Source organism: Hydra vulgaris, chromosome 01, assembly GCF_038396675.1.
Source record: "Hydra vulgaris chromosome 01, alternate assembly HydraT2T_AEP".
NCBI classification, from domain to species: Eukaryota; Metazoa; Cnidaria; class Hydrozoa; order Anthoathecata; family Hydridae; genus Hydra; species Hydra vulgaris.
In genome coordinates, this window is record NC_088920.1 from 64,238,750 (window position 1) to 64,265,891 (window position 27,142).

The 27,142-nt window shown below is 27.1% G+C and overlaps 1 protein-coding gene across 4 annotated transcripts in view; it reads left to right on the forward strand.

Moving 5' to 3' along the window:
- Positions 1-9,379: 9,379 nt before the first annotated feature.
- LOC100201974 (BRCA2-interacting transcriptional repressor EMSY) overlaps positions 9,380-27,142 on the forward strand; it is a 68,846-nt gene continuing 51,083 nt past the window's right edge. Inside the window, exons 1-3 of one of the 4 annotated variants that reach the window (XM_065788932.1) lie at positions 9,399-9,583; positions 10,572-10,663; positions 22,375-22,438. In XM_065788932.1, coding sequence (XP_065645004.1) covers positions 10,655-10,663; positions 22,375-22,438 — 73 coding nt within the window. In that variant the 5' untranslated portion in view covers positions 9,399-9,583; positions 10,572-10,654. Of the gene's footprint in view, positions 9,584-10,571; positions 10,664-22,374; positions 22,439-27,142 lie in introns of all 4 variants that reach the window. The other 3 variants (XM_065788930.1, XM_065788933.1, XM_065788931.1) reach the window with 3 other exon arrangements.

Below are 27,142 nucleotides of genomic sequence, written 5' to 3' on the forward strand. Positions count from 1 at the left end.
TTAATTCATTACATGGTGTAAGAAAGCCATCGTTAGCGTTAACCAATCGAAGATAAAAAAAAATGGTGTAAAGAGCATTTAAATTATTCAGTGGAACAATGGAAAATGATTACCTTTACCGACGAGTTGAATTTCGAAATTGTTAACAGAAAAAACAAAGGGTTTGTTCGTCGCAAAAATACAAAAATATATTTGAAGCAACAAGAACTGACCAAACTGTGGCTTAAAATTTTAATCTAGATGATTGAAAACTTAATTGAATCAATGCCAAAGCATGTATTTAAAAAATTTGGGGGTTATACAAGCATGTATTAAAAAAATTTGGGGGTTATATCCTGTAATAATATATTTCGATAAAAAAAAAATTGTAGGTGCGTTTAAACTTTATTGCACTTTTCTGATTACTTGAGTTTAATATTTAATTTCAGAAAAGATTTTGTGTTTTTTTTTATTCAAAGTTGTGTTTTTTCTTAATTAATAATCGGTTGAGAAAAAAAGAATAAAACCTGGACCTTGCCTCGTGTTTTCTTTTTGTATCACTCTAAATTTACCTTAACTCTTAAAAAAACAAGTGTATATACGATCTGTATAAGGTGCATATTCGCTAATTCACAGAGTGCTATTCCAGAATTCATGAAAGATTTTTGTTAGTGCAAAGCTTATGGCATATATTTTAAGTACTTAGGGATGCAAGCTGTCAGATTAGAAAGATTTATAAGAATTTAAATCAGTAAGTTCCTTAATAACATCTAAGATGTTTTTATTTTAAATGAATTTAGGCTTAATACCACTTTTATTTAGCGATGGAAAATATTATGAGCTTTCAAGTGTAAACATAGATTTAAATTAATTGTTCAGAAAACCGCGTATATCAGGAAAAGCTTCAATAGCTTTAATTTTTAGTTGTTTATTTATTAATATATTTTTAGACTAGTTTTGGGTTGTTTTGGGATTTTGATATTATTTCTTTTTCATGTGGTCTTTTATTGTGATGTTTTGTGGTGCTTTGTGGTGCATTGTGGTGCTTTAAATATTCAACTTTTACTGGACAATAAAGACGATTTACTTTTTCTTTGTCTATGTAAATCAGTATAAAAGTAAGTCATTTGAAATAATTTACTTTAAAAAGTAATTTTACTTATACAAACACTTTACATCGAAATGTAATTTACTTTTTATATGAAAAAGTAAATTCTTTTTGAAAGTAATTTTACGTAAATATAATCAGTCGATAAAACAAAAATAAAAAGCAATAAAATAATTTTTTTTAAATTAAACAATAAAAACGTTAGCAGGAAAAAAGCTGATAACAATGATAAAATGATACTATACTAAAGCGTATCAAAGTATTTAAAAAAACTATTTAGGAATTTTTTCCAGGGGGATTTTTTCTCAGGGGGTTTGGCTCTAAGAATGGATTTCATAGTAAATAAGATTGCCAATTATTTATTACAAACAAATACCATTTTTAAAATCTCTATGAAAATACGCTTCTTTTGAGACCCAGGTTGACATACTTTTAAATAACTTTTTTTTCGACAATATTAGGGATTTTACCTTAAATACTAAAGATTTGAACTCAAATATCTTTACAACTTGACGTGATGGTGAAAAATGGTTTGCATATTTGAAATCAGCATACTTAAATTGTTTTAAAAAACCACCTAGTTAACAAGATATGCACAATAAAATTTTATTTGTTTATCAGTGTTATTGATGTTTTTAAGGTGGGCAGGGAAAAAATAAAACGGTTCAGACCAGTTTAACTCTGTTATACAATACCCTTTCAAAGAAAATGTAGACCAAAAGTAAATTTACTTACTTTTTAAATATAGATTACTTTTAGTTGTAACTAAAAGTTGTTTAAAATGTAAACTTAATTAATATAAAGTAATTTTATATAATTTACTTTTAATAGCTGTTTGATTTAACTTATATAAAAAACACGTCTACTCAAGAAAACTAATAATAAAACTAAATTTTATTTACATTTGATATTATATTACTTTTATATTTTAAAATGCAAGTATTTGTCACAAATAAGGTAATATAATTTTTTTTTAAATAAATTCTTTTTAAATGTAAAAGTAAGTTACATTTTGAGGTAAAATTATATAATGTGATGTAATATCAAAAAAGTAATAAAATGGAATAGTAAATACTTTGAGTGTAAAATTAAATTACTTTTTCCGTGTGGCTGTTTTACATGTAAAAGTAAATTACTTTTTGATGTAATCTTTTTTTACGTGCAAATTTACTTTCGTCGTTTATAAGTAAATACGTTATTTACTTTTTCATAAAAACTTATTTGAGTTTATAAAAATCATACTATGCCAATCTAAATCTAAAATAAAAAGTTTATATATTAATTAATCAATCAGCACCCAGTGGGCACAGGACCTAAATAAGACGTCTTTTGAACGTTCAAAAGACGTCCGAAACGTTTAAAAAACGTTTAAAAGACGTCTTTTTTACGCCCTGTGTCCACTGGGCATGGTTGTAATTCCGTTGCGGAAAGTTCTGGAACATTTAATGACGTTGTTGATTTAATAGTTAAAATAGCTTAAAATAACAGTTTGAAATGCTTGTGCTGCCTCTTCAGCTAATACGTGCGCTTTTGGTGGAGTATGATGTGTCACTAAAAATGTGTCAACCTTTAGTAAACTTCCAGCTGTCTGTATTTTACCTTTATGCTTAACAGTAGCTAGGTAATGATCTAAATCATTTTTCCTTTGAGACTAAGACATTACACGACTCAAAAATGGTTCTGTGATCTATCATGACTTTTTTAAAAATAGAATGTTTTGCATGTAATTCCTTAGAAAATTTACATTTTCGTCGCGACATCTAAATGTTAGCCCTTGTCTTAAAAAAAAATTAATTGCAAATTGAATCGAAATCAACAATTAAACTAAAATAGTTTTGTGCATATGCCGATATTATGGCTATTTATTATTTTTGAATTTGTATATATGTATGTATATATATATATATATATATATATATATATATATATATATATATATATATATATATATATATATATATATATATATATATTAATGTGATAATAATTGTAAAAATGTCTATAAAAACGGATTTAAAGTTTTTTTGATAACGAGCAACAATCAATTGCAGAATGGCTAGAAACGTCTTTGGTAGTTTGCAAAATAATTGATGTTATTACAATGCATAACGTACAATAGACTGTTCTCTGTTTTATTAGCAAATATAACTAGTTCTGACAAGGTAGGATTTTTAAGTTTTTTGAAGAAGTTTGAAGTTTCTGTATTATAGAGTTGAAAATTAATTATTTGGATTGATTGATGAGATGAGATTGAAAAATTGCAAAATATGGATTCTTGTACGCAATTTGGAGATACATTTTTGACATTTATTAGACTTTTTATGCCTTTCCAGGCTTCACGAAGATTTTTTACATTTTCTGAAAAGAATTTTTTGAAATATATTTTTTACTCAGTTTTATTAAATTAACTATGGTATATTTATAGCACATCATTCAAAACATCGCGTACGGATTTTTTGTGTGGGGTTATATTTTTAAAATTTCAAACATTTACATAAATATATAGTTTCACATACACTTACTTTATCATTTAAAATACTAAACTAATTTCTTCCATTGAGTAGAAAATGGTATTAAAACCAAAGAAAAAATTATCGATGAACTTTGTTTTAAAATGTAAACAAAAAATAAAGACCTCTAAGGAATTTTTAATACTTTTAAGTGGCAGAGATGCACAAAATATTGCTCATATATACTATTCTGTTATTCCATATCAAATAGATAATAGTCAGATATTATTATAAAAATACTACTTAAATATTTTCTGCAACCATGACCTTTAATTATTGGAGAAATTAAAAAATATTCAATAGCAATAATTATCTGTTGGAACTTTTAATCCACCATGATTCAAAAATTTAGAAAACTAACTATATTTCTGATAACTTTATTTGATCAAGGAGTTCATATTCACTTTTTTCTTTATCATTTTCTGTAACATAACCTGCTATGAGAACAAGTTGCATTTTAACATCTTCTTGCAAATAAAGATTCCACATAAGTTACCCAAAAGTTTCACAACAGTCTTCAGACAATTTGAATGGGTCGAATGCACATTGACGACCAAATTCACAATAAATAAGGTGAGGCAAAAAAAAAAAATAGGTAATGTTTAAATTTAATTTTAAAAGAAAAAAGGCATGTTTGATACATAACTTTTTAATGATCTGTTGAGTCTTCTGAAAATACGTTCTCAAGAATCTTGAAGAAGTATACCATATTCTATTTCTAGGTGATCTGGTGTAAATCGACCAAAAAAACGTAATTTTGTGTAGTTTTAAGTAAATATCTCCTTTTTTTTTAAATTTATTTTAGGAGCCCCAAAAAGTCCTTACGGTCTTATCACAGAGCACCGCAGAATAGTATTTGAAGGGAAGTTCAACCCTGCTTCTTTACCAATGTTGTAAAACTTGCCCAGATATGGCATTGAACCACGGATCTCTATGACCTTACATGGAGATCTCTATGACCTTACATGGAGATCTCTATGACCTTACATGGAGATCTCTATGACCTTACATAGCTTCTGAGACAAGTGCGCTAACCACTGCGCTATGGCTGCTCGCACTTAAATCTACCAAGTATATTTCTACAAAGCTATAACAAGTTCGATGTATAATGTTGCAGTATCTTTAGAAAGCTGCATAACACGTTTACCTTCTGAACCTGCCATTTTATGCGCGATACCGCCAAATTTTAACATCTTATGCCTTGTATCTGCACCAGTGGCTTTAACATTTAATATTTTCCCCCAAATAATAACTTTATTAATAAGTATTCCAGTACCATTAACATTGTAATGACTCATGTCAGGATGTTGCAAAAGAGCAGCACAATTTTTTTGCAAAAATACTCTCAACACTGTTGAGACACACTGGCGTTTAACAGGTTTTGGAGCAATATTTCATTCAGTAAGTTTCACTCAGATTATTTGAGAAATTCTTTAAAATCTAAAGTACCACAAAGCTGCTTTAGATAAATTCGTTAAGCAATCCTGGTCACTCCGTTATCATTAAATATTAGTTCTTTCCAGGGCCGACAACACAGTTTTTAAATGGAGGGGTGTAACTGTCAATTTTTAAAAAAATTCCTCTGTATCTAGAAAAAAATAAAAAAAGTTCTTTAACAACAAAGGTGGAGGGAGGGGGCTCTTATCCCCCCTTCCCCTCCCTCTTGGGTATCGTCGGCTTTGCTTTGAGTTAATAAAAAGTTATGCATAATACATAACTTCTGCTTATCTCGAAGGGAATTAATAATAGAATAAGTTTTTCCTCCACGCACGGTGTCAAAATTTAGAGGCCAATGCAGTGTTTATTTTCAATTGACACTAACGATTTAAAAAACGCTTCTATTACTCAATTTTAGTTGCGTACAACAACAAGTTTATTTTATTTCTGTAATTTAAAAACGCTATTTAAAAAAACCAACCTCGAACTATTAAAATTGACTGAATAGTTCAATACAAATTGTTAGTTAACTTAAAAAAATATTTATACTTTTTTTAATAACCCATTAAAAAATTCCCTTCCAAAACTTCCAAACAATAACTATATTATATATAGAAAATATTTAGTAGGCGTTCAAAGTCAATTGGAAAAGTCATGTTACTTGAAAAGTCACATTAATTTAATTGAAATAAAAGATTTTCCTAAAATATTAATACTTTAGAAAATCTTTTATTTCAATCAAATTAATATGACTTTTCAAATAACATGACTTTTCCAATTGACTTTTTTGTCAAAAAGAACGCCAACAAAAAATTGACTAACATGCCAATATTAAAAAAAAAAAAGTTACCAAAAAAGAAAAGCACATGATTAATAGAACCCATAGGTTGATAGAACCCATAGGCGTTTTTTTTTTAAATATGCTCATAGATTATACGTAATTATATCAATTTTTTTTTTTAATTGACGTCGTTTTGGTCTTAACTCCCCCTCTTCATTTTTAATTGTCGTTAGCACCCCTCACCCCACCCCTTATTTTACTGACCATTTATGGATGGTCCCATTTTTAGAAAATTTGGTTATCTAAGTTATTTGTCCAATTAATTTCGCAAGAATAACATAGAAGATCATCAGATACTAAAATGTTCTTTGAAGCTTGAGGAAAATGAGGGTTTTCTAATTGATTCTTTGTCTTAATACCTTTTTTACCTGGTATTTTAGACGACTGACTTTGTCTCAACTTTTTTTTTTCTTCTCTTTTCTGTGCATTTTTCGCTTTTTGAATAGCAGTGGAAACCTTTTTTTGTTCTCTAGTAAATTTCTTTTCAGCTTGTTCATCTAATTTTTGTTTTTTTGATGCTTAATTTTTGATAATATGACTTCGGCGGATGCCATAGCTTACGATGACGCTGAACAGCTTCATCGTAAGCTATGGCATCCGCCGAAGTCATATTATAATTAGCTGGTCGCTTTATTTTCTCACTTTTTTGAACTCTTTTATTTAGAGTTAGTGTCAATTGATCTCGAAGCATATTTAACACTGATTTGTTTATATCTTTACCCACTTGTTGAACAGCATTATTCAAGTAGCAAAGCTTTTAAGCAAAAATTCACGATTTGACATTCTTGACGGTGTGTTAGGCGTATTGGTAGCATTTCCCATAACTAATGGACTAGATACTGTTGAAGAATCAAATAAATTTTCAATATTGTTGTTTTCGACAGCTTGAAACACAGCACCAATGGAAGTTTTTTTAAAAAGAAATTTGCGAACGATCGAATGGAAATATACCAGTATTTTTGAAACCACTCCGTGCATTTTCAGGTTTAAACCCACCATTTTGGATGAGATCCTTAAACATGGCGGGAAAATGTCGATTGGTCAGGCTTTGAAAGTTATTTTAAGTCAAATAACTTTCGACAATTCTCTTCCGTGCGCCTTTTACTACTTTAAAAACGCTAACATCTATTGGCTGTAAAACATGGCTGGTATGAGCCGGCAAACGCCAAAATAAAATAGAATTTTCTAAAGCTTTTTTTTTTCAACTCTAAGCTCATATGTGAAGCATGGCTATCAAGTATTAGAACTTTAAACCCTGAAAGTTTGTTTGCGTGAGGCAAAAAAACTGTTTTAAACCACGACAAAAAATGTTCGGATTCCATCCAGCCTGAACTACTACTGTTATAATAAACATTCTGGGCACCGCCTTTGCACCAGTCTTTCATAACATGTTTGCCTTTATAAATTATTTGATGAGGTAAATAATTATCGAATGCGTCACAACAAGTCAAGATTGTCGTCATTTGCTTTTCATTCGATGGTGATAGCTTTTTAGGGTTTTTTGTTCCTTTTCTACAAATAATTTTGACTTTGCCTTGATCAAATTGCAAGCCAGACTCATCACAGTTAAATATTTGAAACGGCTTATCGCCTAAATTATGTTCATTATATGCTACTGCTAATTGCTCAAACTAATTCTCAATTATAGCTGGTTGTGTGGCCACAGCTCTAATAGTTTGCATACCGCTTACTTTTCTTGGCCAAATTTCTTTACGATTATTCATGAAACCGGAGTACCATTTTCTAGTCGGTTTGCCGTCTTTGAATAGAATACGTTGGTTTGATTCTTTTAAATAGTTTTCAACAACAATAAAAACGTCTTTTCTATTCAAGCCGAAGTCTATATCACTCATAAATTTTATTAAATCAACAATAATAGCTTCAGTGATGTTGCTCATCTTTCTTGGCGCTCCTCGATTATTAGATGATTCTTTTGTTCTGTCAAAAAGTGTAGATTTTGCCACATTATAACACTTAGCAGCTTGTACGTATGACACTTTTTTTTCAGTAACAGCTTGAATAGCTAGCTGGATTCGACTCTCTCGCTCTTCTTTTTGTTTAAAATTATCCATATTCTTTAATACAGTAATACAATTAACACAAATGCGTTTACTTTATGGATGCTAAAAAAAATAGCTCTGGATTAGTGTCAATTATTTTTCCCCTGGTGGCTATTTTATTTTTTATTACTTTCATGAACACAATATATTATATTATATTATGTGCATGAAAGTGATAAAAAATAAAATAGCCAATTGTAATTAACTGTATCCGGGACTCAAAAGTGTATTTGTTTATTGCTGCTGGCTAATTTGTTTATTTATTTTTTTTTAGGTACATAAAAGAATAATTACCTCTATCCGGAATTAGGCGTCTTTTTTGGCTCGTAGCAAATTTGTTTTACATTTTTTCAATTATTTCAAAAGGTAATTAATTTTTTTTTGGCTAAAATAATCAGCATAAAATTCTGCACAAAATAGTGTTTTTACTTTTTTAATTTTTTTGTTGCAAGTCAAAGTTATTTTTTTCCTTTCTTTTTGTTTTTTTATTATTATTTATTTTTATTATTATTTTATTTTATTTTGCCGTTTAACAAATTTAACAGTTTCCATAAATTTACAATTACGTTAATGGCCGGAGCAAGAAGAAGGCATAATTTGCCTTATCGCCAAGCACCGTGTTACAATTTATAATTTTTACAAAGTTGCTTCAAGAATATATAACATAAAAGAAAAATTAAATGAATATTTACAAAAGATATATAATAAATAAAGTAAAATATCGTTTAATACATAATATCATAAATAGATTGAGTAAAAGTAAGAGTTAATATATAAAACTTTATATATATTTTAAGTAAAATATATAAAAGATAAAGTAAAATATCATAACTAGATTAGGTAAAAGTAAAAGTGAATATATAATAACTTCATATATATAAATACGCACAAAAAATAAAATAAAAAGCGAGAAAATGTGATTTTTGATAATGATTATTGTCAAAAAATTTTAACCTTTTTTTTTTTTTTTTTTTTTGTTTCGAATAATTTTAGTTAAGAGAGATTTTAAATTGAAATCTTTCATGATTGCATTAGTTTATATAATTTTTTTTTTTTTATATATATTTTTCGATTTGTTTGGTAAAGACGTTTATTAATTAAAAAAAATTATTCATAAATTCATTATATTAAGGGAGTTATGAAACTTTTTACTAAAACCATCCGGAATTAGGCTTACATCCGGAATTAGGGGTTTTTACGGTAACTAATATTTAATTGTCCGAATAAAAAAATACAATAAAAAATGTTTTAATCCAGACCAGTTTAGAAGATATGTCTTTCCATCACCTTTGCAAAAATATATTATATATTTTTACATAAAATTTTTTATTTACCAGCAACAGCCGCTAATTATAAGGATGAATTCAAATTAATTTTCAAAAAAAGTTTAATGTTGCAATATTTTGTTTTTACTTTTTCTTGCGGACGAAAACGGAATTACTTTGAGTCTGTAGCCTTCTTTTGTTAAGAAATAATGACCAATAATACGCATGCGCTTATAAACTGAAAGTTAAAGTTTAACTCATAATGGCGGTAAACTCGTAGAGAAAAAGTTAAAAAAGACTTCTCTATATATCCAGTGATTAGTTTAACTTTCTAATGGTTACCTAACTTGAAGACATCCGTTTTTGAATTTATAAAGAAAGAGGTAGATTATTGCATATTTTAAAGATAGTTTTATAGTTTTATATATAACGAACTATTTATAACTTTAAAATGTCAACCGAAAAACTCTTTCTTAAATCTAACAACAAGTTTTCTATCATTATTTTGTACTGTAAGCGATCTGTTTTTTTTTTAAATTTACAAATAGTTCTTTTATAATAAAAAATTGTTGCACCATTTATTTTTAAAGCTTTTATCTCTAATTTATGTTTTATTTAATATATTAATCAAAGTATATCATAAAATAAACTAAATTAACATTATTTTTCCATGTCTTTTTTTCAAAACATTATCAGTTTTTTCATTTTTCAACAGAAGTAAAAATATTTATGTTGGAGACCCTTAAATAAAACCAAATTACACTTAGAACTAAACTTGAGGAAAATCTTTTAAAAATATTTAAAGAGTTTTTTTATGCAATTTTTTTTTTATAAAATGATTGAATTGTTTAATAAAACTTTAGGCTGTACCACAAAATAAAATAATTAAAGTATAGATTAAAAATAACTTTGGAGGTAGAATTTTTAAGCGAAAAAAATGTTATGTTGTATATTCTATATATATCAAAAAACAGCAATAAATGTTGTGTTGTATATTCAGGTATTTACTTTATAAAAGTACTTGTACTATTGTAAATTTCCTTGAAATGTTATAACTTATTTAAAAATATTTTTGATTTGATTTAAATAAATGGTTTACAGGAGACTTGTTAATGGTCAGGAAAACATATAGACACAATAGCGTTTAAAAACTGCTGCTATCGAGGACTAAACTATTGAGCTAGCTATTGAGGACTAAACTAAATTATAGTTACAGTTTTTTGGGCATAAAGAAATATTTTCAGTAAAAAATTTTGTAACTTTGCCAAATGATGAGTTGCAGAAGGTTGCATTTTAGGGCAGTAAAAAAAAATAGCTCAGTTAATTGGTTGAGTACTCCATGGCTGTATTGTGTTTTTGTATCTTTTCTAGAATGAAATAGTATTAGAAGAGCAATCCATTTGGATGTGTGATTTCCAAGAGATCAGTATTCAAAGATATTTTGAGAAAGATTAATGGACTCAGTAAGAGTGTTGTCATTTATCAGTGTAAAATATCAACATAGTAATTATTATTTGCATTTGCAAGCAACTGAGTTTTTTCATCATTTGCAAGCAACGGAGTTTTATTTTGGTTCAAATTCACCTGCCATTGTGAGCCCAAAACTGTCACATAATAAACAAATATAAATTAAGATAATTCAAAAAACAACTGTTTTTGAAAATATCTGCTGGCATACCCTAAATGTGTTCTATATAATATAAAAAATACTGGATTTAAAAGATTTTTAAATAAAAAGTATTTGTAGGGGCTGCTGCAGACTCTCAAAATCAAATGGGTCTCAACTATTATCTAAATTAAAGTTTTTTATGTTGGGTCTTAAATGAAGCAAAATGAAATAAAAATTACAAAAATTCATTGTATAAATAAATTATTATTTTAGGTTTTAGTGAATAGAAAGTTATATTTTTAACTAAAAACAAAAAATAGGGATTTTTTGATTATAATTTTTTTCTTTATGTTTTTTTATAAAATGGTTCATACTTTTGATTTTTTTATAATGTTTTGAAATTTTTGTAATAATAATAATATTCGAGGGTCAGTAGCAAACGTAAAAATATTTCTTACTAAAAAAATTATTTAATCCAGTATTATTCTATTATATAGAACACATTTAGGGGATGCCAGCAGATATTTAAAAAAAAATATTTCGAATATGTCAAAAAAAATTTTCTGATTATGTCAAAACAAACCCTATTATAAATGAAAAACACTGATTCAACTTAGTGGTACCCCAGAAGTTACTATAAATAAAGAAGAGTTTATTTATAGTAACTTCTGGGGTACCACTAAGCAAAAACGGCTTTGACTACTGCAATTATAAAGAAATAAGTCAATAATTTTGAAACTTTATATAAATACAGTTTATGAAGAGAGGTTATTGAAAAGACAATCAGACTTTAAAATGGCACTTCTATATATTGCTTTATAGAAACTTTTTATTATTACAGTTAACAAATTAGCAATAGAGCAAGATGATTGAAATCTGTTTTGAATATTAGAGAGTAAGCTGTTGAACAATGAGGTAGTGGTGTAGTGGTAGAGCGCACAAAATTCTAATATCACATTTCAAAATGTGATATTAGAAGTTTGTTAAGGGCAATTCCATGTGAAAACATCCAATTTTTTTTGAAAATGCAACCCTAAGTATCAGATTTTGCTGATTTTTAAACCACTGAAAGATTTAAGTAAATTATGAACATCCTGAAAATTTTACTATCTAACTTCAATCGGTTTTTAAGATATAGCTATTCTAAGTGTGCCTCTAACCAACAAAAATCCGCCATTTTTAAAAATGGTTTTGATCCTAGTTTCTGTTAGATGTGCGCTGAAAATTTGTACCTTTACATAATTGGTAAGGGTTAGGGTTAGGGTCCAACGAATCCAATGAAACAACTTAAAATATTTAAAAATGAACATAACACCTAAAATTTAAATGTTTATCACAATTTTACTGGGGCGAGTCCAATTACAAAAAATGTTAATGTAGCTTGCATTTTTTTCTTTAGAAGTTGTCCTGAATAGTTAAGTTATAGTTATTACAAAGAATTGGTGAGTGGTCATTTCTAAAACAGAAATAAAAACATTGTCAAATCTACTTGAATTTATTGCTTAAAAAACGTGTATTTTGATAAATTGAACGAGAAAAAAAAAGGTGGTAATTTGACAGTTTTGTGACTGAAACAGTTTTGGCTACATCAAACTATTCTTTTAGTTGTTGTTGACTAGCTGTTTTCTTTATAATTTATAAAATCAGAAGCTAAAATGTTTCTTTAGTAATTTTATAAAATAAAGCGTGTACACAAAATTAATATAAAAGAATAAGCACATCATTTTTTTTCAGTGTTTGTATTAAAATCTTTTAAATTGTTTTGTATTTTGTTTACAACGTGTTGTGGTTTCAAAAAAATATGTTAGTTTTTGGATTTAACTTGAAGTTAGTTTTAAAAATGACAAAAGAAGAAGACGTAAGAGAAAAAGTTATGCACAAATATTTACAAAATCCTAATAGTAGCTACAATTCGTTAGCAAAATCATTGCAAATACATCCATACACCGTTAGTCCTTTTATTCAACGTTTTTCTCAAACAAAATCGATCAAACGCAAATCTGGCGGTGGAAGAAAGAAGGTTTTAAAGATATAAAACTAGTTAGAAAACTGGTTAACAGTTTTAAGAATAACCCAAGCCTTTCACTAAGGAAACGCGCAAAAATATATGGATTTTCTCGTATTTTTTGCAAAAGTTAGAAAAAAACATTTTCATTCTTTCAAAGCAGAAAAAGTGCCCAACCATTCTGAAACTCAACAAAAAAGTGCAAAAACCCACGACAGAAAGTTGTATGACATTTTTATTTTTAAAAATTTCTGTATTATTGAAGATGATGAAACTTATATCAAGTACGATCATCAACAAATTGCTGGTGCTGTTTATTATATTGCCAAATATAGAGGAAAAATAGATTAGAAATTTAAATACACAAAGCATGTCAAGTTTGCTAAAAAAGTTTTGATTTGGCAAGCTATTTGCAGTTGTGGCAAAAAATCAGCACCTTATATTTCTCAGTCCACACTTTCTGGTCAAATATATGTTAAAGAATGTTTACAAAGACACCTTTTACCTCTCATTAAATCACATAATAACATAACTATGTTCTGGCCTGATTTAGCTTTAATTCATTATTGTAAACTAGCTATGGAATGGTATAAAAAGAATAATGTGAAATTTGTGCCTAAAACAGAAAATCCTCTAAACTGCCCAGAATTGAGAGTTATTGAAAAGTACTGGGTTATTAAAAGAAAAATGAAAAAAACAAAAAAACTTTGCAGAAACATTAAAGATATTAAAATATCATTTAAAAAAGCATCAAATAGTTTTGATTCTTATTATGTGCGCAAGCTTATGGGTACCACCAAAGCAAAAGTTAATAAAAAGAATAAAGCTCAACATTTTATTAGATCCCCACATTACCAGCAACATAATTTTTTTTTTTAATGTTTGATTTTCTTATATTGTGTTAAAATTATTACTTGGTTCGAAATAAAAATTGAGGAGTATTTTTTTTTAGTTGTTTTTCTACTTTCACATTTATTTCGTGTACACGCTTTATGATTGTGTTTATATTAATGATGTAAAATTCAAGCATATCATCAACTTTCAAAATCTGCCAGTATGATACATTCATTGTAACCTAAATTATTTTTTAGTTCTTTCAAATAGCGAGTTTGACATTTAATAATATATTAGAGTTGTTAACAAGGCCAAAAGTAGCAAGGCCAAGGCCACACATTACAAGCAAAAGACCAAGGCCAAAAGTTACAAGGCCTGGGCCAAGAGTTTTAAGATCGAGGCCAAGATTAAAAGTTTCAAGGCCAAGGCCAACGCAAACATTTTCAAGACCAAAGACCTAAATTTTTGCCTTATGTTAAGGCCAATTATCAACAAAACTGTAAGTAGCAAGAGCTGTGACAACAAAACCACATTTTGTAAAAATAGATCAAAGTTATGCACAGAACTCAACGAAACCAATAAGAAAGTATGTATTTTTTTAAGGCCAAGGCTAAAACAATCAAGGTTGAGGCCAACAGTTTCAAGGCCAAGGCATCAATTTTTGGCCTTAAGACAAGGTCAAGGACTAACAACTCTGCAATATATGAATTTGATTTAAGTTGATTAATGTGAGAAACAACTAGCTCTTTATATTCAAATAAGTTAGCTGTCTGGGTAATTAATTGTGATCTATCAGTACTTTGCCATTGATTAAATTGAATTTCTTCTTTATCAATCTCCCTTAATTCCTCATCTAAAAATGCCTTCAAGTTATCATAACCTGGACATTTGGCACATCTATAAACCATGCATTTATTATTGCTTGTATTACATTAATTTTGACATTAAATCTTTGTATGTAACATTCCATTGGACACCATTTACAAACAATATTGAGTTTTGATGGTGAATACAAACACATACACAGTGTGTACCGTTTAGTCCCACACTAATACACCGTTTTGGATACAAACTACAAAACTGAAAATCCTTTTTTAAAATTAGGGTATTATTTTTATAAATCAAAATATAGCTCATGAAGGTTGCACAACAATAGTCTTTTTGTAGTAAAGGACCACTTTTAATTTTAACACAATCTTTTTTACCAGGCATAATTCTAGAATGTTCATCTTGTTGAAAAAATCTTGAACCAAAGCTGTGCGAAAATCAGGTATTTTTTGGCCTATTTTTTTATCAGGTATAGCAAGAATTCCATTTTCACTTTTAGGTTTCTTAGCATATTGCATAAGATGTTCAGAAACTTCAAAATATTCTGAAACATATTTTCTAGACCAAGATTCACGTGTAAGTGTTAATATTTGAATTTTTCTTTTATGGTTCAACTTTAGGTTTTTCTTTCATTAAAGTTGTCAAATGATCAAGATCATTTGCTTTTTTTATCTGTAGACTAGAAAAAGTTAAGGCTACACTAAAGTTATCTATATTTACTCCATAAGCACTTGCTACTTCTTCTTCCATTTTTGTGTAGGCTTTGACTAATTCTGGAAATGTCTTCTTCAGCCATGGCACCACATAGTGTTTTAGTAAGCTAATATACACCTCAGAGGTAACTTTTTCTTTCTCTTTGATGTAGAATGATGGACATTTCTCTCTGTTTGAAGCTATGATTCCTAGCATCATGATGGACTGAGGGTGCTTGGTGTGATATGTGTTGCTTTGTCACCATACTGCACAATGAATCTGTCATTTTGCCTATTTATCACACAATCAACACTAAAGAGTTTTTCATCTGGGAAAATTTTAACTGTCGACGAAGCATGGCTTTTTAGCTGATTTAGAAGCTTCTTTGATCGTTTCAAACATAAAGTTTTAAGTCTTTCTGTTAAAAGTTGACATGAAGGTCGGGCCACACTGACTTTTCCAAGTGTTTTTAGAGTTCTTCTGACTGTCCTTTCATCAACATTGAACAATTTTGCTGTCTTTCTGCTGGATACAGTAGGATTCTTTTTAACATGCTTTTTAAGCTTTTCTGTAAACTTTTTATCAACTTTTTTATTCACTGGAGAAGGCATTTTTGCTCTTTCAGCACTGCCACGTTTAACCACTTTGTAAAATCTAGTTTTAGATACTCCAGAAACACGAATCACTTCACGTGCACACAAACCCGCGTGAATCAAAATTAAAACTTTAGTTCTTTTAGTTTCCATTGTAAAACTTTTAACTAAAATGTGTTTTATTTACTATTTTATTAAAATCTAAGATGGTCATTGAACATTAATCAACAATAACGAATTGCGGAAGTATTTTATTTACATCACAAAACCTATCCAAAAATTAGTTCACGAATCACTGCCACACCCTATATATATATGTGTGTTTGTGTGTGTGTGTATGTATGTATATATATACATATTACCTTTAGCCTTTTTTTTTTTTTTTTTTTCGTCTTTCTAAAACATCGCAACACTAATTATTCTTTAGTACACCTGCTCATGATAATAATAAAAAAAAAAAAACCTGCTCATGATGATAATAAATATTGGTCCTAAAACCTGCTCACGACGATTATAAATAGTCTTTGTATGATATCTCATAGCAAGCCAGACCTCCAAATATAAGTATCTTGAAAATCCTGTTCTGGATTACAAAAATCTTTTTTATCCTTGTTTTTGTACAAAACATATTTTATGACATTCATCATTTAAAACTTTTCCAAATCCTCAAGATTCCATGTTATCAATATACTATTAATTATTATCCCTTAAAAAGATGCAAGAAAAATGCATAATCCATTCAATGTGTTCATGGGGTCAAGGTTGTTCAGGATTAGAAAATTTTACATCATTAATGAGCATTCTAACTTTACTTTTACAATATTATAAACATTTCTAAATAATATAACTACTGAAAAAAAAGAAGCACCAAGTCAACAACATCTAAAAAAACATTTCGATATAGCCAAAACTGTTTCAGTTACAAAACAGTCAAGTTGCCACCTTTTTTTTCTCTTCTGATTTATCATAATAACTGTCTTTTAAGCAATAAATTTAAGTAGATTTGACCATGTTTTTATTTTATGTTTTAGAAAAGACCACTGTCCAATTTTTTGTAATAACTATAACTTAACTACTCAGGGCACTTGAAAAAAACAAGCTACATTAACATTTTTGTGATTGGACTCGCCCCACAGTGGGCCGGATATTAGACTTATGATGGACAAAATTATTTTGATCATTTTTTTTTTTTTTTTACATTAACTCTTTTTATGTCTAAAGAATCACATTGTATTAAGATTTTAGTATTTTTTTCACTTTGTATTTACTTTTATTATAAATTTTAGTTGAATAATTGCTAATAACAAAAATTATTTAACAAACTTTATAAAACTTTAAAAACACTATATCTATGTATGCACCATCAAAACCATCCTTGCATTTAAATGTCAGTTTAGTTAATTCCTTAGTATTTTGATTAACACAGTAGTTTGTATACCACAAAGCTTTTTAAGAGCGTGTTTTAGAAGATCTTTTAGCGGTATTTGTACTGAATAGCCATCTATTTGAATGTTCTTTGGATAGCGTTTAGGTTTTGAAGATCTTATACCATTATATAAAGGATATATGTGGCAGTCCTTTTTTTTAGCACTATTTCTTAGAAGCTGGTATGTTGATTTTGTATTACTTTTAGTATTAATAATAGTGTTAGTGCTCATTCGAGCGTGTTTGACATGGAACCCTTGGCAGCCATTGCAACCAAGGTATTGGCAAGAAAGAGTCTCAGCACTATGTTTTATAAGAACGTGAACAAACATGTATGGAAATATCTAACACAAACTTCAAATTAAGTAATATTAAAATATAAAAAAACTACCTTTAAAAGTTAAAATACCTTAATACCATACTGAAACATTTATCAAGTTTTACAGTTTGATTTTCACTTAAAAATTGCATTGCGTCAAGCTCTCCTTAATTTTGATCTATAACATTTGTTTCCGTTAAAAAAATCATATAGTTTTTAAAATTTTCGTTTAAAAACGTGCCAGCGTGGCTGAGTGGATAACACGCCGAGAGATTATATACAAAAATATGTAAAAATATACACTTTAACAAAAAAAAGATTTTTAAAAAACTAAAATTTCAAAAAACATCAAATCCACAGCTTATTAGGACTAATGTGCTCATTAGTCCTAATAAGCTGTGGATGGTCTGAAAAAAATTTGCCTGAAATTTAATAAAGAAAACACTTCTTAAGACAGTCCTGCTACTCCAGAAGATGCTGCTGTGGAGGCAAAAAAAAAAAAGCCTGTAGCTAAAAAAATTTTAAAACTTCCTTTTGATAATTAAAAGTTTTTTTTGCTACATTTATTTTTTTAGTATAAATATATCCTGCAGCCATTTTTCAAAACTTCTTAATATGCTTATTATGTATTTCCAGAAAAAAGATTAAAAAGATTAAAAAAAGATTATTAAGAAAAACTCTTTGTAAACTGTTTTTTGAAACAAATAATTTTTATGAATTTTTTCAGAACTCTTTGAAAATATGTATTCAATAACGTTTGTAGACATCTGAACTAGCTTATTTTGTTAAATTGGTTTTTTTTTACCTTAAGGCGTTTTGAAAAACAGCTGCAGTAGGAATGATACAACATATATGATGAAATGAGATAATTTGACGTAAAATTTAAAAGCTCTTAACAAAAGCCACTATACTAAAAAATTAAAAGTAATTGCAGTTCAGTGCACTTAAAAATTTTAAGTATAGTGTATTGGTGTTTGCAAAGAAACATTGTATAAACCATATTTTGATATAAACTTTTTTTTTTTAAACTTTGTTGCGCTTATCCATCCCTATATAAACAATATATATATATATTAACAAATATGTTATTTGTTAATATATATTTTTTACAAAATGTAAAAAATCCACTTATAAAATGTTTTATTTAGAATCGTATGTTATATAAGTAAACTTTTCTAATAATTACAAGTCTTTTTTGCTCAAGCTGTTTTGTTATGATTTTTTCTAGGTATGTTTTTATATTTAAAAAAATTGACAATATTGAAAAAACACGAAACATATTGGTATCCAGCTAGAAAATTTGAAACATCAATTTTAGATTTGGCCCTCTCTTGATAATTTCTAAAATTGCTAAAATTGTGTCATCTGCTTCTTAGACCATTAAAAATGATAGACACAGCTTTTTCGTAAATCGTTGAAACCAGAATTTTTTTTGCGTATGTGACATCGCTTAGTGGCAAAAAAACTAGAAAAACAAACTAAAATAAGATTTAATTAAATTTTTTAGGAAAACTTCTTCTATTAAAGATATATGGAATATATTTTTATGGGATTTATTCTAATAAAGACAAAAACTATTTATTTATTACTATTGTAATAAATAAACTCTTATCCATGAAATGATTTATCTGAACCAGTTTTATACCTTTTAAAGACCGGTATTTTTACGGGTCCGATCTCAGCTAGTTAATAATTAATGCTAAAGCTTCATCAGGTGTATATATCTAAGCAGGTTAAATAGGGGTTTTATTTCAACTTTCAGAATTTTTTGTGCCAGTTTTATACTTGAATTCATTTCTTAGTTTCAATTTTGTTGCATGAAGTATCTTATAGCTAAATAAAATATTAATAATATTGTTAAGCTTATTCTTTTTGTTCTGTTACAAGCTTTTTCAAAAAACAGCATAGTTTCCCAACTTCATTAACTGATGATGTAGCATTTAATGTACCGTAGATTTATTAAAAAACTTGAGCTAGCCAATTTTCATTACTTCTCTCAAAATGAGTATTATCATTGTTTACATCTATCAGCTTTTTACATTATAATTTTATAAAGTTTTTCACTCAGTATCCTCTAGTTTAAAGTTGATTTCAAGCAAATAACATAAGTTACAAGTCATTATTTTAAAATGTTAAAGAAACCCAAATGGGGAAGTTAGGGGAATGTATATAGTTCAAATAGGTTGTATACATATTACATTTACTAGTACAAGTATTTAATATAGGTTCTTGTAGGTTTCTTAAATTATGTGACAGTTTATTTCCAAATAAAAGTACTAAATAGTAAAAATTTACCTAAAAATTTTAAAGCTAGAAATGTAAGTGTATTATAAAGGCTGATCTTTACTTTATATATTTTTCATAAAGCTTTACTGTTAAATAGTTTAAATATATAAACTAATCCTGTAAGCTTATAAAATTTTAAAAGTTACTGTTTACTATTAGCTATGCATTAAGAAATAAAAATTTCATGTTTTTTTTTTAAAAAAAATTTTTCATTATTCATGAAACCGCAACTGAATTTTGTGGTTTTTTAAAATTTTAAATGAGCGTATTACAAATATGTTTTATATGGTTTTGAATATAATAAATATTTATTTTTTAGGTTTTGTCCACCACCTGACCAACTGTACGCCCCAGTAAAATTGTGATAAATGTTTAAATTTTAGGTGTTATGTTAATTTTATAAATATTTTAAGTTGTTTCATTGGATTCGTTGGCCCAAAATATATGATGGTACAAATTTTTCGCTATTCCAACACACATCTAATAGAAACTAGGACCAAAACTATTTTTAAAATTTTTTGTTGGATAGAGGCAAACCTAAAATAGCTATGTCTTAGGATCCGATTGAAATTAGACAGTAAAATTTTCAGGATGTTCATGGTTTACTAAAATCTTTAAGTGGTTTAAAAATCAGCAAAATCTGAGACTTAGGGTTGCATTTTCAAAAAAAAATTGGATGTTTTCACATGGAATTGCTCTTAAATGAAAGCTAAAAATTCGTTTTGTAGATGATAATATATATATTTTTCATTTTCAGAAACTGTTATTTAATATTTAAAATTTTTCATAATAGCAACTTTTGTATTGTTTGTTTTTTCTTTTTTTGAATGAAAAATTTTATTATTTTATATATAATTTATCACAAAGTTAAAAGTTTATATACAGAATTTTAAGTATAATAAAAAAATAAAAAATAAAAAACACAAAAAAAAAATGAGTAGCCTCCTCGACTGTAGTGGCCCCCCTCGGGCCTTGGGAAGGTTAATAATCTAAAAAAAAAAAAAAAAAAAAAAAGTAGGTAGTTTTGGAGACCATGTTATATATCCTGAATTTCCTGTTAAAAATGTCTTCTATTAAGCAGTCAAATCCAAATTTTCCAGAGTCACTTGACATGTTGTTTTTATAAGTTACTGTAAGCTTGGTCATTTGTTAATCTATTTAGTCTTTGATCCTAAACAGTCTTCTAAATTATTTTTAAACTGCTTCACTTGGTGGTGAAATCGATCTAAAACAGTCTGAAAGAATTTTAAAAATCCAAAAAAGGTTTGGTCACAATAGAGAGACTTGTTTTATCTCCTTCAACTTCTTCAATTGCTATGACTTAATAGTTTTATTAACTTAATAAACCCAGTCTAATTTTAAGGTTTTTTACATAACGAGTATGATGATTCAGTTTGATAAATAATAAAATAGCAAATAGATATATGCAAAATTTAAACAAAGTTTTAACTGGAAGTTAATTAGTAGTGATAGTAATTGTTGAATGGCTTGTCTTGATTTCTGCTGATGTTGTTTTGACAAAGCTATAATATTTTTGAGTTTTTTTTTATTGCTTTTAAGACTATTGTTAAATCTTGATAGGAAGCTGCTATTAATATGAGGTTACTTGCATCAGTGAAAATCAAGTTTAGCTTATGGGCCAGACATCTGTAAGGGTGGAAAACCATGAATTATTAGATGCTTTTTATTTTGACTGTTTGTACTTTGTATTATTTTTTCAATGGCAATATCTGTCAGTATGACTTTCTGCACCTAAAAAATAAACTAAAGCGTGTTTAATAAGTCATCATCAGCAAATATTAATTCAAATTGTTACATGAAAATTAATTTATATAGATATTACTTTGGAGAATAACAAATGAAACACTGTATCACATCAATTACAATTAGTCTAAAAAGATTACCTGATTTTATGCTGATATACTGACACTTGTGGTTGATTGTGATTGTGGTTGATTTTCACAAATGTATTTTTTGTTTCTTATTTAATATCATGTAAAGTTCTTTTGATGTAATATGTTTAAGAACAAAACATACATTTACAAATATCTTATTAGTAACAGATAAAATCTATCTATAAATTGTTTATAATCTTTTTTAAAAATACTACATTAAATACATAAAAATTAAAATAAATAAATTGTAATAAACAAACAAAAGATTATGTTAAGTATAAGATTGTTATAAGAAATAAGTTATAAGGAAATATAATCTGTTTCAAATACCAAATTTAGATTCAATTAATAATTTTTGTTAATTTAGCTTAAATAATTTTTAGCGCGGTTTAAAATTGAATTTAACTATGTGGTATTTTAAAATTCTTTCAAAATACCAATAGTTTTTAAGCTTCTGTAACACGATCTTAATTTCAACACATTAATAATAAAGGGTTTTAAAGTATTTTTAATTGTTTTTTATATTTGTCAATACTTTGTTGTTGTAAAAAAGCATATTTTTTTAATAAAATAAGCGGCTAGTTTAAGTAAAAAACCTAATGGTGTATATATTAGCATGTGATTTAATAATTATAAAGCACATGCTAATATATACACCATTAGGTTATATAATTTTCTTTTTTCAAGATGTCCACCGAACTTCAAGAAGAGCTGACACGAGAAGAAGCTAAAAGAATCTTAAGACGCTTAGGTATAATTTATTTCATATCAAAACAAAATAGTGATAACACTTATAAATAGTTTTTATATAAATATATAGTACTCTTTTGTTGATAAATTTTATGAAGTAGTATATGAAAGCGCTAGACACAGTCCCTGTTAACAACATTCTCTGTTAGACAAAAATGAATTTATGTCATCAAACTTACTAGAACTATTAGATTATTATATTATGTCAGAAATTCTTCAATTGTTTCTTAGAAAATAATAATTTTTTCCAATACCATAATCCTATCACTGATCTATCAACTATCTGTTGGTCAGATAATATTTTAGTTACTGTGCGAAAAACTCTTTCTCTACCTAAGTTTGATCTGTGAATAGTCATGATACTTAAAATGACTTTCAACAAATTAAGAAATTTTAGCTAGGGCTTCTCAAACAGGATCCCGGTGGTGGAAAATCATCCTGTTATCTTTGGATTTTAATGAAATTTCCTGGGATTCCTGGTAATTTTTTTAAACATTTTTACTATTTTTAAAGATGTTAAAAATATTATCACTTAAAATTTGAGTATTATTTACTCCCTTTTTCCTCTTGAAACAAGTTTGGTAAAAATAGAAAAATAGAGCATAGATGGCATTTAAATCACCAATATTTTTACAGTTTTGGTTTGTGTCCTAGATAGATCAAGTATTATTATTGAATTTGATTTATGAATTTATAAATAAAGATCAATATAAATATTTTTTATTGAATAACAGGTATTGAGTTTACGGTTTTTAATAAGGTAAAAATTTAAAGACTGGAAACTTTTCCAGATAAATCACAATTTGCTATCACTTAATTTGAGCCCTGACTATTATGATATTACTTTTAGTACTATTATGATATATTTAGTACTATTATGATATATGATATATGACTATTATGATATTACTTTTAGTAATTGTTTTTACATAATGATATGATACTTAAAAAAGTTAAAGTAAATGCGCAAATGTTACAATATTTAAACCACTTTAATCAGTTATAACAATTAAATGCCTTATTCATTCATTTTATACCATTTGTACTGATGGTAAAACACATTTTATTTTTAAGGCCTATTAAATTTTTATTATAAAAGGCTATAGAAAAAAAAACAATAATGCAAAGTTATTTTGTCAATTAAGATGTTTGTGTTAATATAAAATAACTTCCCTATGCTGTTTTATTGCTGTTTCATAGAGTTGATAACATTCAAAACATAAAACGCGTTTAAAATAAAACAAAGTAAATAAAATTATTCTAATTCTTAAAATTAGAATTGATGTAAACATTATCATCATTAAACTTTAAACCTAATACTTTTGTAAAAACATACTCTCTATAGATGAAAGAGTAAGATCAAAAAAACAAATAAGCTAACTTAAAAAAATACAAAACTAATTCAAATACCATGTTCTTTCTAATCTATTGCTTCTTTTTTGGTGCAGAGGCGTGGTGGCCCCAGAGGCTAATCGGGATTTTTTAATTTTATACAGTTTATATTATTGTATGTAAATAAAGAAATCACTCCGTAATATCCTGTCCTCAGACAGATTTAAAAAAGGATGATGAACTGCTAAATGAAACTACATTATAAAAACTTTTATGTTTAAATTATGTCAATAACGGCACCATTTTTAGAGCGGCATTTTAGCTATTGCGAGTTTATCCTAAAATGTTAATAAAAGTTAAAACACCGAATGAAACAAAAGCATAAACTAAAAAGAATTTTCTCATAAAATAAAAAGAATTTCCTAATTTTCAAGATTTTCAATATTTATTTTAGAAAAATAATTATATATAATTTAAAAAAATTTATATTGTTGTACAATAAAATATACATTATTATATAGTAATAAAAAAATTAAAATCTTTGATTTTTAATTTTGCGTTAGGCTATGTTCTTCAAACAATAAAATACTAATCGTATTTGCTTGCGGTAAAGTTGTGTTTTGAGAAAATCAAAACAAAAACGTAATCGCTGCATTGTGTTTTTACCATTTTTTATTTTGAAGTATTACAAACAATATTATTAATTACAAATAGTATTATCTCAACTTGTTGGTTTGTATTAATGATTTATTAGAATAAGGTCAGTTACGAAAAAGAAAAGAAAAAAATTTGTTTTTCATATGGGCCTTTACATATAGCATATATGGTAAAATTCCGCATATATTGGCCTTTTAATAAAAATTCTGCATGGGCTTTTTAGAGCTACCGCGCCCCTGTTTTGGCGTACTATTAAAAATTTTAGAATAATTAATTTTTTTATTCAAAGGGTTTTTAAATTGATGTCTTTATTTAATTTTTTCATTCAAATTGTTTTCCAATAAAATAAAGTGAGAGAAAAAATTTGGTTTAATAAGTTGAATTAAATTTCCTTAAGACCTTTATATTTATTTATAATTATATTTATATATAATTATAATAATTATTATAATAATATTTCCTTCCTGAGTGTCTGATTCAGGCATCAAATTATTATTCCTCAATGATTTGTATTATTGCTCCTGTGTACAATGTTTTCCTTTACATAAAACAGAACTTATCCAACTTGTTTATTATTTTGTCTCTCAGACAAAAATCTTTCAGAAGGTTGAAGATATAATTATGCTGTTTTAGCATGCATAAACAAGTGCATACCTGCAACTTCAGTGGTATTAAAATATGCTTCCTCGACTGCTTGGCATGTGGTCAATCAACGTTGTACATCTTTATCACCCTAAGCAGTGGACACACAAGAATTTCTAAACTGTAATTGGAACTTGTGTAACCTGGACATCATAAACAACATCATTAAATTAAATATTTTATTGACAGTTTATAAGAACAAATTTTTCAAAAAATATGTTTTTAATGGGTACCTGCCTATTTGTTTTACTGGTACCCAGGCAGGTATTTTCGCTTATTATTTTATCGCTTTCTACTGACATCTCATGAAAACTTTTTTTTAAACATCTTCACTTCCAACAACACTGCAAGCAACCACTATTAGAGTTGGAAGTAACTGGAGGAAAAAAAGATAAAGTTTATAGAGCAAAAAGCGATTAAAAGGCGATTTGCAAGCCTTCCCAAGAAATGTGTGGGGTTTTTCGTCTTGTATGTCCATGCATGAGTATTTTATTTTAGACAACTTGGTCGCGACTGTTTGCAAGTTTTATTATGTGTTGCTGAAAAAAGTTTCAAAAACAAAGAAAACAAAATAGGAAATTAAAATAAACTTAAATAGAAATTAATAATACCAATAATTTAAATAATTTGTGTACTATTTTTATTTTTGTTTCTTCATAGTTGTTGTTATTTTTGACTACCAAATTCAATCAGTCAAAACTAAAAAAAAAAAAAAAAAAAAAGCAATTTTAAACATTAAAAAGAATGATTTTTCTATATTTTATTTGTTTGTTTTTTTAAAGAGGAAACCGAAAATATAAATTGTCATCTGTTTGTAAAATATATTTGTATAATTTTAATATAACAAGTATATATTAAGGGTTAAATTAAGCGATTGCAATTTGCAAACTCTGGAAAATATCTGGTCTTTAAATTTTTAGTTTATGCATAGCCATTTTACTTTGTTTTTTAGAAGCAAATTATTATAAGTTTGTTAGCAAGAAAGTTATTTAAAAAAAAAATAAACTTACGACTACAAAAGTAATAACACTTTAGTCACTAACTGCATTATAAAAGTAATAAAACTGTTAATAGTGTTATTACTTTTATAAAGCACTTATTACTTTTAAAGTTCATTCTTTGTTCAAACAACATTAGTAATTCCAAACATTAAAGTAGAAAAGCATCTAGAAAAATAAAACCGATTTTCAAATAATATTAAAAACTTCAGAAACATTTACAAATCACTTAAACAACTTTATAAAAACGTACTTTATAAAATGTTTAGCAATATGAAAAGCATAAGTAATAGTCCGTAAAAAGGCGCATAAATTTTAAAATCAACCAATAACAAATTTTTATTGGTTGATCTTAAAAACGGACCATTAGTAACATTTTTTATAATGCAAAACTTTTTATACAGTACAATTTTATAAAGTTGTTTAAGTTCCTTAAGTTTTAAATATTATTTGAATATCCATTCTATTTTTCTGGATGCTTTTCTACTTCAATTGAAATTTGGGATTACTTATGTTGTTGGAACAAAAAATGAATTATAAAAGTTATAAGTGTGTTATAAAAGTAATAACACTGTGTTATTACTTTTATAATGCAGTTAGTTACTAGGGTGTTATTACTTTTGTAGTTGTAAGTAGATTGTTTTATTTTTTACAACTTTTTTGGAAAATTATTTTTTTTATTGTAGACTTAAGTCTTTTTTTTTTTATTATTATTGCTTCGCCTTATCTAATTTTGTTGTAAAATGTAACAACCACTCTAAAGAAACAAAAATAAAAACAGTACACAAATTATTTAAATTAACTTCTTTTTATTTTTTTCTATTTAAGTTTCTTTCTATTTAAATTTCTTCCTATTTCCTATTTTGTTAGTTTTTGTTTTTGAAACTTTTTCTGCAATTATTATTATAAAACTTGCAAGTGGCCATGACCAAGTTGTCTAAAATAAAATACTTGCATGTGGTCATACAAGACAAAAAACCGCACGCGTTTTCTGTGAAGGCTTGACTTGAAAGATTACAAATTTATATTATATGAATCAGGAAAACAAGATGAAAGGAGCAAGTTCCAAAGAACTG